Source organism: Pezoporus flaviventris, unplaced genomic scaffold (genome assembly GCF_033815535.1).
Source record: "Pezoporus flaviventris isolate CSIRO_AGI_PZ_B2104156 unplaced genomic scaffold, CSIRO_AGI_Pfla_v1 ptg000013l, whole genome shotgun sequence".
Taxonomy (NCBI): Eukaryota; Metazoa; Chordata; class Aves; order Psittaciformes; family Psittacidae; genus Pezoporus; species Pezoporus flaviventris.
In genome coordinates this window covers 18,245,144-18,257,420 of record NW_026892561.1, presented here as the reverse complement: position 1 = coordinate 18,257,420, position 12,277 = coordinate 18,245,144, and the positions used below count along the sequence as shown (strand labels likewise).

At 54.2% G+C, this 12,277-nt stretch overlaps 2 protein-coding genes across 12 annotated transcripts in view; one reads left to right on the top strand and one right to left on the bottom strand.

Annotated features, from left to right (window-relative positions):
• LOC133268612 (regulator of G-protein signaling 16-like) overlaps nucleotides 1-12,277 on the bottom strand; it is a 427,729-nt gene that overhangs the window by 212,677 nt on the left and 202,775 nt on the right. The gene's annotated exons all lie outside the window — the stretch shown is intronic.
• CACNA1E (calcium voltage-gated channel subunit alpha1 E) overlaps nucleotides 1-12,277 on the top strand; it is a 114,693-nt gene that overhangs the window by 70,863 nt on the left and 31,553 nt on the right. For 8 of the 11 annotated variants that reach the window (XM_061451974.1, XM_061451968.1, XM_061451969.1 and 5 more), the window contains 8 exons: nucleotides 1,033-1,130; nucleotides 4,124-4,180; nucleotides 5,416-6,024; nucleotides 6,124-6,398; nucleotides 6,998-7,157; nucleotides 7,672-7,801; nucleotides 8,359-8,418; nucleotides 9,557-9,663. In XM_061451974.1, coding sequence (XP_061307958.1) covers nucleotides 1,033-1,130; nucleotides 4,124-4,180; nucleotides 5,416-6,024; nucleotides 6,124-6,398; nucleotides 6,998-7,157; nucleotides 7,672-7,801; nucleotides 8,359-8,418; nucleotides 9,557-9,663 — 1,496 coding nt within the window. The remainder of the gene's footprint in view (nucleotides 1-1,032; nucleotides 1,131-4,123; nucleotides 4,181-5,415; nucleotides 6,025-6,123; nucleotides 6,399-6,997; nucleotides 7,158-7,671; nucleotides 7,802-8,358; nucleotides 8,419-9,556; nucleotides 9,664-12,277) is intronic. The other 3 variants (XM_061451972.1, XM_061451973.1, XM_061451966.1) reach the window with 1 other exon arrangement.

Genomic DNA, 12,277 nt, shown 5'->3' with positions numbered 1-12,277 from the left:
CTCATCTGTCTGATGGGGTCTGATGCAGGGATGGTTATTTGCCAGAGTGCGCTGGAGATGTGGAGTGGGAAGGCTTTCCAGTAGTGCCAGTATTTGTGTCCCATCTACCCACAGGGCAGGGGACATGATTTAGGATGCTATTTGGGATGGTGCTTGAGAAGGTTTTTGGACTTAGCTGTTTTTATGACCATGCTGGGAAATATTTTGGGAATGCTAAAGTGTTGGGGCACCATCTGGATAATGGTGAGTAGGTGAGAGCTGCAAGGGTCATTGCTGCTCTTTGGAGTGAACCAGGGGATCCTGTGGTGCCTGTTTTTTTGCAGAGCCCATGCCTATTACTCAGGTCCCTAAGGCCCACTGGGAGGTTTCCGCGCTAGTGTAAATTTGACCCGTTAGCAGCAAACAAAACAGGGCATGGTGCTTTTTGGCTGGAGGGGTGTTTGTGGGTCCCTGTCCTCCCGTGGTGGGTGCAGGTGGCACTTCCAGGGCCTGCTGGCTGCATTGTGGTGAGAGGGCTGGGGGACCCCCATGGTGTACCAGCAGCATCAATTAAGAGCACTGAGCTTTTGAAAAGCTGAATGTGTGCTAATGACTCCTAATGACATTTTTTTTGCTCCAGAGACACAACAATATTAATTAAAGCAATACAGTCTCTGCTGGGGTCATTTGCGGATGCCTTGCCTTCCACTCCATTGGAGGATGCCTATCTCACCCCTGTGGCCGTGAAGAAGGCAGGGCTGAGCTAGTCTATGCTGCCTGGGGCTGTTCTAGTATGTACAGCCTGGCTCTTGTCTGGAGTGGGCTGGGTTCACTTGTTTAAGTAGTGCTAATGCCTTCAGTAAGATCTGGTGTAGTGGGGAAATTGTGTCCCCATAGCACTAGTTAAAGGCTGCCTCTGGAAGTACAGGTACCCTTTCTCCTGCAGGCCTTGGCATCTAAGGTAGGCCTGTGCATCCTTTGCTGGCTCCAATGGCTGTACTTTCCCTTGAAGCCCTAGCATCCAACTAAACATGTCCCCTCTTTCCTCTGCAGGATGAGCAGGAGGAAGAGGAGGCATTTAACCAGAAGCACGCCCTTCAGAAAGCCAAAGAAGTCAGCCCCATGTCTGCCCCAAACATGCCTGCTATCGAGTGAGTGACACCCCCAACCCCTGATTACTCCAGTGCCCCCGCAAGCCCAGCTGGGCTTCTCTTCCCAGTGGAGAGCTGAAGTGGAGCCTGACATGGCTGGATGTGGGAGCTCTCACAAGAAAAAGAGGTCCCTGCACAGGGTGTCTTCCTGAGGATGGATGAAGATCTAGGAGCATGCTCCCTGTGAGCAGCAGTGGCTTCGGAGAGCTGTCAGAGTGGGGTCCAGGTCACCCAATAGGACCTGGAATTGCCCACCTCAGTGCTTGAGCATGGCAGAAATATGCTAAAAGAGCCTTTCTGCCCCAAATGTACAGCTCAGACACTCAGGGCTGCTGCTAGGGGCGGGAAAGGAGGTTGGGGAGGAGGAATGTATCTCAAGTTTTTCTTGAGGAGGGGTGATATTTGTTCCTGTTTCTTCATGGCAGAGCTGCAGGAGAGCAGCCAGGGCTGGGGGAGAAGGGAGCAGCCGTGTCACAAATCTCCCTCGGGCTCTTTTCCTGGTAGTGAATGCGAGTAGTGCGAGTAGTAATGAGAGATGGAGCAGGTTTGTGAAACCAGGTCTGATCACACAGAAATTTGATCTGGGCAGGAAAACATAGCCCCAAGCCACATAAACCCCCAGCATGGTGTTAAGAAGCCTTGTATCTGTGTTTCAGCAGAAGAAAATTCTGTTTTTTCCTTCCTAGACACATTTTTTTCCCTTTATTTTGCAGTGTCATATGGTCTAAATCACATAAAACTTTCCAAGTCAACATTGGAACAAGGCGTTTTGATTTGTTTCCCAAAACAGTACATTTCAGTACAGCTGAAAGGATTTTTTTTTTTCCCTTTTTTAAAATAGAATCCCTTCCCAGGGAATTTTAGATTTCGTTATGCTCTGAAACTGAGCCAGGCTTGTACATGGCAGAATCGCTTGCAGGTTTATCAAGAGAAACTGCTGTCTTCAGGCAAGCAGCTGGGAGGGGTTGGAAGCAGCATTGGGAATAGCCCCATCCCTGGCTTGTCTGTAGTGGCATGTAATGGTCCCCCATCCTGCATACATCACCCATGGTTTTAGGGGCAGCAGGAGCTGGGGGTACTTGTAAGCTCTGCCTGGTCTCCCAAGCAGCTGCAGATAATTGCCTTTGGGAATGGGATGTTCATAATAAATCTGTTCCTGGCCAAGTATTGGGAGGGTTACGGGAGAGAGGGCAGAGTTTGTGTGTTGTGACTGTCTCTGGCTACCAGTGGGAACATGTCAGATAAAGCAAGGGAATAGATGACTTTAGGATGCAGAAGAGCCTGGAGAATGGACAGATAGGAGAGAGGAGGAAGTGGAGATGAAACATATGAGGGCACTAAAGGGCTTACCCACACTGCACATCCCCTGCTAGCATTTTCTAGACATTGTCAGATACAGCTGATTAGGAAACAAATCTCTTTAACCTTTTGCTGTTGTTCTAGTGGCATTGAAATAGGAGGTATTGATATTCACAGATCTGTTTTCCAGCTCTTCCCCTTCATCAGGATGGATACTCTCAGGGGCAGGGAAGGGAGTGTGATGCCACAGGGGGCAACCATCTCCAGCATCAGGTCTGATGTGCTTTTGTCAGTGCTACACTGATGCCAGCAACCAAGGAAGGATGGTGGGGACATCACAAGAAGGGACAAGCCAGAGCAGAGCTGGTACTGAAGGGCTGTTGGAAACTCAGAGTGGTGAAGCCAAGCTGGTATCTGTGTTTGGGTGTGTGCAGACACAGATGGCTTCATTTCTATGTGGGTACCCGGCACAGGCAGGTTTGGTACACGCATTTCTGCCTGCAGAGAGGTCCGGTGGCACTCAGGGATGAGTGCTCCCACGTGGCCAGGTTGGCGTGGGTAGCTGTGGTGCCGATCAGAGTATTGTATTTGTACATGGGTGCCGTTGGTGCAGATGGCTCGGGGCTGTTTGACGAGTGGGTGGCCAGATGGACGCATGCAGATGCTGTCATGTGTTGGTGCCTAACGTGGTGCGTGGATGCATTTGAAGGCGCGGCCACTTGCTTCGGGTGCCTGCAGCTCGCTCTCTGCCTTGAGCGTGGCACCAGGCTGTTCCCATGCACGTGGCCGTAAGGAGGCAATCACCAGTGTGACTCACCTGCGGGCTGAGGGTACCGCAGGACGGCAGCGAGATGACCGCCATCTCGCCTGCATGAGCTCTGCGTGCACGCAGGTGCTTGGTCCCATGTGGTTGGAGAATATATTTGTTTGCATGTCCTGCACACACACATAGCATTTGCAAAAAGCAAAACCTGTAAATCACTGCATGCACATTTGCATATACTCAGGGCTGTTTGCTTGGAGCTGTGCATATTTGAATCTCTTCTGAGCTGATACAAAGGATAAAGCTTTCAATTGCCCCAGCTGCCTCAAATCAGTGGGATTGAAGGGCATCAAGAGCCCCATTACAGTTCTCTGCGTTGGGGCTGCTTAGGTGATGGGCTCTGCGGCATCTCAGCCCTGGGCTCGTGCATTGCTTTTCCTGGGGAGCTTCATGCTCCCCTCTGCAGTCTCAGGGCAGCATTAATCCACGGCAATGGCTCTGAGCAGGTCTGGCCTAATGCATTGCTTCCTCTTTCAAATTGCCATGTGTTGCTCGGGAGAAGTGAATTTGGAGCAGTTTGAAAGAGTTAAATATCCAAGGATGTACCGGGGCTTCTGAGAGTCTGCAGCCTGCACTGCAGTGCCCGTGCCACAGCTGCACAGCTGGCTGGCGTGGGGAAGGGTCCGTGGCCCCCACGGAATGGATCGCAGCACGTGAGTGTGAGTGCCGGCAGGCAGCTCGTTGCCGGTGTGTGAGCACGTAAGTGCAGGGTGTTCACTGCTGGCTGCTGCGCTCTGGCATCCCAGCAGCCGGCGGCCGATAGGCAAAGAGATGCCGGCTGCCCGGCGCGGGGGGACACCTCTCTGTATTGCCCACACGAGTCAAAGGAGGGGTGAAGAGGGAATTGAACCCATTTGTTTTTCCTCCCCAGAAGAGACAGGAGAAGGAGACACCACATGTCGATGTGGGAGCCACGCAGCAGCCACCTGTATGTGGGCCGGGGGGGCGCGTGTCGTCTGTGGCTCCTGTGCTTCCTGTGCGTCCGCGGGGCTGGAGTGCACACTGCTCCCCGCTGGCCGCCTCGGCGGGGGGTCATGTGTGTGTGCCTGTATTCAGTGTGCTCCTTTGCACCCCTGTTTGTGTGTGTGCGCGTGGGCATTCATGGATTCGTGCGTGCAGCCTTGGTTTTGTGTGTGCCGAACCTCCTCGTGTGTGTGCCATGCAGTACGTGTGTTGGTGCGTGCTGCTACCCGTGAATGTGCAGTCACGCATGCTTGGGGGGGTGAGCAGTGTATGTACATGTGTGTACTCATGGGTGTTTCTGTGTGCCTAGGTGTGTTGGGAAGGGCCTGTCTGTCTTCTCCAGGGTGTTTGTGTGCATATTTACAGCTCTGCAAGTTTCATGGCATAGCCCAGGCCTCCTTAGAGCAGAGCTGCAGGAACACAGAGAAGTCCAGTACAGCTCCTTCCCCTGCAGACAGACAAAACTTCTCCTCCCCAAGCCTTGGGGCAGGCTTTCTACCTGGGATGTGCTGGGTGAGAGGCTGTCCTGGCCAGGTGTAGCTGAGCACAGGGAGAGAGGGAGCCTCCTGCACCCGGTGAGGACATCTCCTATTGACCTGAGAAAGGCCAGGTCTTGTACCTGGCATCTTTTCCCCTCTTACTGCCCTGATTTCATCAGGACTGCCACTCTTGCTGGCAAGTTGGCTTTCATGTCAGAGTCCCTGCAACATCATCTGTACCATTAGGACATTGCTGCTCCAAAAAGGAGCCCAGCTCCAAGAAGAGATGCAGAGACATCCCCAGTGCAAGGAGGTAATCCCCAGGTGCAGTGAGAGGGCATTGCCCATATTTAGGAAGGTGTCCCTAGGCAACCACACAAGAGGAAGGTGGTCATTGCCTGGCTGGGATAGAGCGAGCCAGGGTTTTGGGTGCTCCAGCAAGCTGGGCACACTATTTGAAAGCTTTAGGCCAGCTGTGGGGCTACTAGGACTGGTCCTCAATCAGCCTGATGCCTTCTGAAGGGACAGAAGTCCAGTCTCAGTCCTGTTTTCAGCCCCTACCAGCACCAAAAGAATGCTGGAAGACTGAGGATGAAGCAGAAATCCAGCCCATAGCCCTGGGGATGGCATTTTCTTCTCCCTGGGATTCCCAAATTGAATCCAGGGTGCGTACTTCAACAGGGGGTGGCTGGGACGCCAATCTCTAACTGTCCCATTGTAGGAGGGAGCGTCGCCGGCGGCACCACATGTCGGTGTGGGAGCAGCGCACCAGCCAGCTGCGCCGGCACATGCAGATGTCCAGCCAGGAGGGCATCAACAAGGATGAGCCACCTCTCATCAACCCCCATGCCAGCATCTTCCGTAGGAAGAAACCAGGTGATGGCATCACCCTGGAGAAACGTGCTGAGGAGCAGAGTGGCAAGGCCGAGCGGCCGCTGGTTGAGGCATCTGAGCAGCCGGTCCCAGGAGCCAACCCCTGCAGTGGTGAGGACAGGAGGAGCCCATCACCCCGAGCCAAGCGAGATAAGGAGCCCTGGCACCAGAAATCGTGCCATGGGAACTGTGAGCTGGGCGAGCAGGATGGGGCAGGAGGTGGCATCGAGGACAGGGCCAGGATGAGGCAGAGCCAGCGGCGCAGCCGGCACCGCAGAGCCCGGATGGAGGGGAAGGAGCCAGCTGGCACCCTGGGGAGCCGCTCAGCCAGCCAGGAGATGAGTCTGGAGGAGGTCAGCCCCACGGAAGGGGTGCAGGATGGGGACCAATGCAGGGACATGGTTGCAGCAGAAGCACTGATTCAGGGGGAGACAGCAGCAAGCGGGGAGCTCTTCAGGTTGGTACCCAGGGAGGACATCTTTTGGTTCCTACAGCTTCTTATCATCTTCTCCCCTTACCTTCGTGCACCTCTTTTTCTCCCACATCCATCTTGCAGGACAAATGGAGTCTCTGTCAGTGATGCCGAGTTGGTTGGGACCACTGAGGCGGGGGCCCCCCTGCAGGTGGCACCTGAGCCCTCCCGGGGGAAGATGGGCAGCCTGATGGAGCAGGACTGCAGCAGCCCGGACACCAGTGAGCAAGCACTGCTGGAGGCCAGCCGCACTGTCAGCCGGAGTGAGCCCGACCTCTCCTCCATCACCCCCACCACTGAGAAGGCCACGGAGAGCACCGCCATCATGATTGATGTCCACGACTCCACTGTGGTACAGAGTGAGGACCCATCTCTCTCTCCTGAGTCCCTGTCCCATCCCTCAGGGACCCTGCAGGGATGGAAAGCTGTTTGCATGGCTTTTCCTATCCACATCCATCAACTGGGGAGCTTTCCTTGCTGCTTCTTGCAGCACCTGCCTCCAGCACCCCAGTTTTGCAGCACAATGCTGATGTGCCACCATCTCCTGGGGAGCTTCTCCTTTTCTTACCTCTTTGTTACCCACCTGTTTGCCTGATCCCTCCTTCCCTCTTCCTTTCTGCCTGGGCAAAGCACATGCATCCCCTGTTTTTCCTAACACATTCACAGCCTCCACCCAGCTTGCTGCCACTCAAACTCCTTAACAGCAACCTTGCTGTCAAGGTGAGTGCTTTAAACAGTGTTATTAATTAAACAGCACTCTGAAAGCTGGCCTTGTTAAAACTCCTTTCATCTGCTTCATCCTTGCAGCTTGTGTCTTTTCTTTCCTTCTGGTTGCTCTTCCCCTAATGGCATGGGGACGCAAAGCAGAAACTGGGGGGTTGCATGTGCCCAGGTGGCAGTGACACCCCAGGGTGCTGTCTCGGTACAAGGCTGGGCAAAGGCTCTCGCTTTCTTGCAGTTAGCAACAAGACAGATGGTGAAGCCAGCCCCTTAAAGGAGGCTGAGACCAAAGAGGATGAGGAGGAGATGGAGAAGAAGAAGCGGAAGAAGGACAAAAGTGAGACGGGCAAAGCAATGGTGCCACACAGCTCCATGTTCATCTTCAGCACCACCAACCCGTGAGACATTTTTTTGGACTGTAGGAGCTTGTGGGCAGGGAGGTCTGCAAGGGGAAGGCCCCTAGACACCACTGAAAGCAGGGAATCCCCTTGGGAAGGGGGTTGAATAGCTCCCAGTCAGCCATGGTGCTCCCCAAGCCCTGCCAGAGCTCTCCCTCTGTGCCAGCCATGCTCCTAGTTTTCTCTCCCAGCTGCTGATTGTTAGGTGTGATTTTTATTCAACGCTTTCTACATTTACCTGCAGTTTTCTGCTCCCCTGTGGCTCTTGCCCGGCTCCAACAGCCTGGAAGAGTAAGCACCCCAGTTTCCCGGGCACTATCCCTGTCTGGCCATGGGTTGCCTCTGGGGCTGGGACAGCTAAGCAAAGAGGTCATCAAGCCCAAGGCACTCCTGGGCTCCCTTGTTTTTCTCCTTAGACTTTGCTGCCCTGTCCTGCCCTGAAAGCCGGTGATGTGGGGTGGATTTTGCACATGGGCCATGCCAGAGGCTCACAAGTCAGGCTGTCTCCCTGCAGGGTGCGGAGGGCTTGCCACTACATCGTGAACTTGCGCTACTTCGAGATGTGCATCCTTCTGGTGATCGCCGCCAGCAGCATTGCCCTTGCAGCAGAGGATCCTGTCCTCACCAACTCCGACCGCAACAAAGTGATTGCAAACGTCCCCCATTCCCCTTATCATGCAGACAATGCAGGCAGAGGTGCTGTAGGACTTTAGCTTCCATGGTGGGGCACATGTGGGACATGGATCAGGGGAGCCAGTGGCAGCACCTGCACAGTGCCATGGGGTCTGACTTCTTTCCCATCACCTTCCTTTATAAACCCTGAAAATTGCTCTCAGTTTCCCACACTTGGGGTTTGGAGCCTGGGGAGCAGACCAGGGCACCTTGTTGACAGTAAAGTAGCTTAAACTGGGGAGATGCTGATGCGCACAGGCACTGTTACAGGCGAGCATGGTTTTGGCTCACAGATTTCAGAGCTGCTTGCACCATGCACAGGAAATGTTTCCCATCCACCTACACAGGCTGGATTTATGGCTGTCCTGAACTCCTAGGGAACAGGCTAGGATGGGGCAAACAAGCCAACCCTCCATCTGCACCTGAGCCAAGCGGGCCCTGATGAGGGGTGGTGATGGGTTCTGGGTGGCCACAAGCAAGCCTGTTTGCCTGGCAGTGGCTGCAGAGCACCTGTGCCCTCTCTCTGCAGGTCCTGAGGTATTTTGACTATGTCTTCACCGGCGTTTTCACTTTCGAGATGGTTATCAAGGTAAGAGCCCTTGCAGGCTGGCTGTGCTGGAGGTGCCGAGTCCATGCAGCAAGTGGGAAATAGCTCAGGTTTTAAGTTCTGGTCCTAAATTTGGATGATTTTGGAGTCACAATGAGTGGGTGGGGAATGCACGCACCGTTCCCACCACTGCCGAGGCATGTCAGGGGTGTCGGTCAGTGGGAAGGGGAGATGGTGAGGGGACAGGAGAGGCAGCCATGAGGGATGAGGGGAGATGGGGAGGGGAATGCAAGGGCAGCTGTGAGGAGAGAGCATGAGGGGAGAGTAGGGGCAGCCATGTGGGTGAGGGGAGATCATGAGGGGAGAGTAGGGGCAGCCATGTGGATGAGGGGAGAGTAGGGGCAGCCATGTGGGTGAGGGGAGATCATGAGGGGAGAGTAGGGGCAGCCATGAGGGTGAGGGGAGATCATGAGGGGAGAGCAAGGGTGGCTGTGAAGGGTGAGAGGAAATCATGAAGAGAGAGCAGAGGCGGCCATGAGGGGTGAGGGGAAATCATGAAGGGAGAACAGGGGCAGCCATGAGGGTGAGGGGAGATCATGAGAGGGTAGCAGGGGCAGCCGTGAGGGGAGATCAGGAGGGGAGAGCAGGGGCAGCCATGAGGGGAGATCATGAGACGAGATCAGGGGTGGCCATGAGGGCTGTTCATGAGGGAAGAGCAGGGGCAGCCATGGGCTGTGAGGGGTGGCCATGAGGGGTAGGGGCAGCAGCTATATAGTGTGGGCAACTATGAGGAGGCAGACGAGAGGTGGCTGTGACTGGAGATTATGAGGGGCAACCATGAGGGGGGATTTTGAGGGGAGATCAGTTTGCCCTCAGTGACACGGTTTAGTGGTGGGGTTGATGATCTTAAAGGTCTTTTCCAACCTAGTTGATTCTGTGATGGTGACCTAAAGCCTGGTACTTAGCAGTGGGAGTCAAGAGTGCTCAGCACTGTTTTATCAGCCTCCAGGCTCCTACAGAATATGATGCTCTTTGATATATACCCAAGGTACAGGGAGGACAGGTCTGCTGCTCCCCATCAATGTCCCTGTCCCTCAGCATGTCCTGCCTGCAGCTGCTTCCACCTCATGGCCAAGCTGCTTATTCCCTGCCTGTTTTTCTCAACGTTTCTCCTCTCCAGATGATTGATCAGGGCTTGATCCTGCAGGATGGCTCCTATTTCCGAGACCTCTGGAACATCCTGGATTTCATCGTTGTGGTGGGAGCGCTGGTGGCTTTTGCCTTGGCGTAAGTGGCTGTTGTTGTCAGTTCCCTGCCTTCCCTTGCCTGGGGTGGGAGGAAGATGCAACTGTGTGTTACAGCTGCTAGACCTTGATTTTTGTTTTTATTTCTCTGCACCTTTCTGTTCTGTTTCTGGGACGGCTTCTGGCAGTGGTGCGTGGCTGCTCCGGAGATGTATTTCTCTTTGTTTGTCAAATGCTGGTGAGCAAGCAGGCAGGGATCAAGGCAAGGCAAGGTGGAGATGCTAGGATGTTGGTGGTGAAAGTGGACTTGAAAGAGTGCAGAAGGGACTGTTAGAGAGGTAAAAAGACCTGAGGGTGGCAAAGTTATACACCTGGTATGCCTCCTGGTGCACAAAAAAAGCAGCGTCCTGTCAGGTAGAGCTCCCCTCCAAAGATGTTTGTGCTGGAAATGGTCCCATGTAGCTGGTGACTTTTCCTCTGCTCTAGGGAGAGAGCATTGCCCTGGATACCTGCAGGGATGGGGATGCAGCTAGTGGGGTTTGTGCCTGCATCCTTTGCAGCATCATAGTGAGGGCAGGGTGCTTGCTCTGTAGTATGTCCCCACTGAGCATCGCCTTGCAGTTTGGCACCAGTACCAAGCTTGTGGCACCCGCAGGTCTTCCTCTGCAGGGTGGCTTAATGTCTCTGGCGCCCATGCCATGGAGGGCAGGAGCATCCAGGGATGAGTTTCATGCTGCTTTGCCCCACTCTGTGCTGCTGATTGGACAGGAGGTACAGTGAGAGTGCAGGGAGAATGTGCTGGTACCCAGAGAGTGGGTGCCAGTGTGACGCTTGCAGATAAGGGACACCCTCTCTTCCCCAGGGCTGTGGTTCCTCATTAGTGCCTGTGGAGGGAGAGGAGAAGAGAGGAAAGGCTCACGCTCCTTTGTCGTGCTGTTGTTCTCTCTTTGTGCTTTTGACACTGACTGCGGTGACGTTAGTGCTGGTGAGAGGGATTGGAAACCTCTCCTTGTTCACAGCTCAGGTACTGTATGAGGCCCTTGGGGTGGCTGAGTCCAAGCTCTGAGGTCACTCGATGGATTACAGCCCATAATCCATCCCTCCCTTCTCACCCAAGGCCAGGTGGCAGCTCCTTTCCTTTGCTCTTACCCACTTGCACCTTCCCTGATTCACTGTTTTTGCCTTCCTCATCCTTCTCACCCGCTTCCTCTCCTGATGCTTTCTGCCACTGCTCTCTCCTTGGGAGGAGCATAGGAGAATTCAGCTTGCTCAGCACAGGTATGAACCAGCCCCTGGGCAAAGAAGGGGGGCTGACGGCAGACCCTGGCATGGGGAAAGACCATGGGGCAGGTTTGACAGCTGAGGACGTTGCTCTGAGCCTCCCAGGATGGATTCAGCATCTCCAGGGTCTGGCTGAGCCTTCTTTTGTCTGGACAGCTCCTCAGAGTATGCCAAGGTGGGGGGGCGGGCCCGAGGGCATCAGCAGCCTTAAGATGCCCTGGGTGGTTTGGGGAATTTCAGGAGGACAAGGGAGCATTTTCCTTCCAAGGCTGGAAGGAAAGTCTTCCATCAAGACTTTTTGATGGCTGGAGATCCATAGATTGATGGCTCAGCCTGCTTCTGGGTGGATGGGATGTCCTTACCCCTGCTAACAGTACCATAATCTGTTAGTTTACTGTTCTCTTGCCCCCACCCCACAAAGGTAACACAATTCCTGGAGTGGCTGCTGGGGCTGGCAGGATCCCCATGTGCCAGTGCTGAGCATGTGGGAAAGCTGCTGTGCCCTTTCTAGCTCCACTTGCCACCTGTTCCCAGCCTCCCAAGGGAAGGACAGGTCCCTTTGGGCTCAGGGCAGCTGAATTCTTAAGGGTGAGCACCCCCACTGGCTGTGGCAATGCAGTAAGAATCTATGTCGCCTGCTCACTCTTGCAGCTATAGCCAGGTAGACACCGAGTTGCTTGAGTCAGGGATGAGGGATCTTTATAATGTAAACCTGCAGTATTGTCCCCCTCCCCCACATCCGATGGTGGCTCCTGCTGGAGATGATCTCATGGCTTTGGGGGTGAGGGGAACAAAGGAGCTGCAGTGATTTCTGATGGGTTTATACATTATAAAGCATTTGTAAGAACACCTGCCTCTCCCCTTGGCAGCCCATTGCTGCTGCAGAGCTGCAGGATGTTCTACACTTATATGTGTCCCAACCCATTGCTCTCCCTCCCTCCTTCTTTTCCTCCCTTCTTGGTTTTGAGAGGAGAGCTGGTGGTGATGTTTGAATCACCTCCTTTTCTTCTCCCTCCATGAGCAGTTTGATACGGGGCTGGGGTGAGGGTAAGTGTCCTTTCTCTCCCTCTCCTTACCTCCACCACAGTGGGCAAAACAATGCCCACAGGGTGGCTGCAGTAATTGTGTGGTTGAGAGCAGCTGTTGACAGGGTAGAAGTACTTCCTGGTAGAAGTGTTGCTGGGACATGCTGTGCTGTTTGCGTTTTCTGCCCCTCTTGCCTCCCTCTGCAGTTTGGTTTTCCCACAGGGCTCCTGGGTAGCTGTGGGCAGAGCAGGAGGTCTCTTAGCTCATCCAGTGGCACCACCATCATCTGCTGGCTATTGATGCCACATCAAAATCACCAATAAGCAGATGTCCTTCTGTAAAGCCATCTC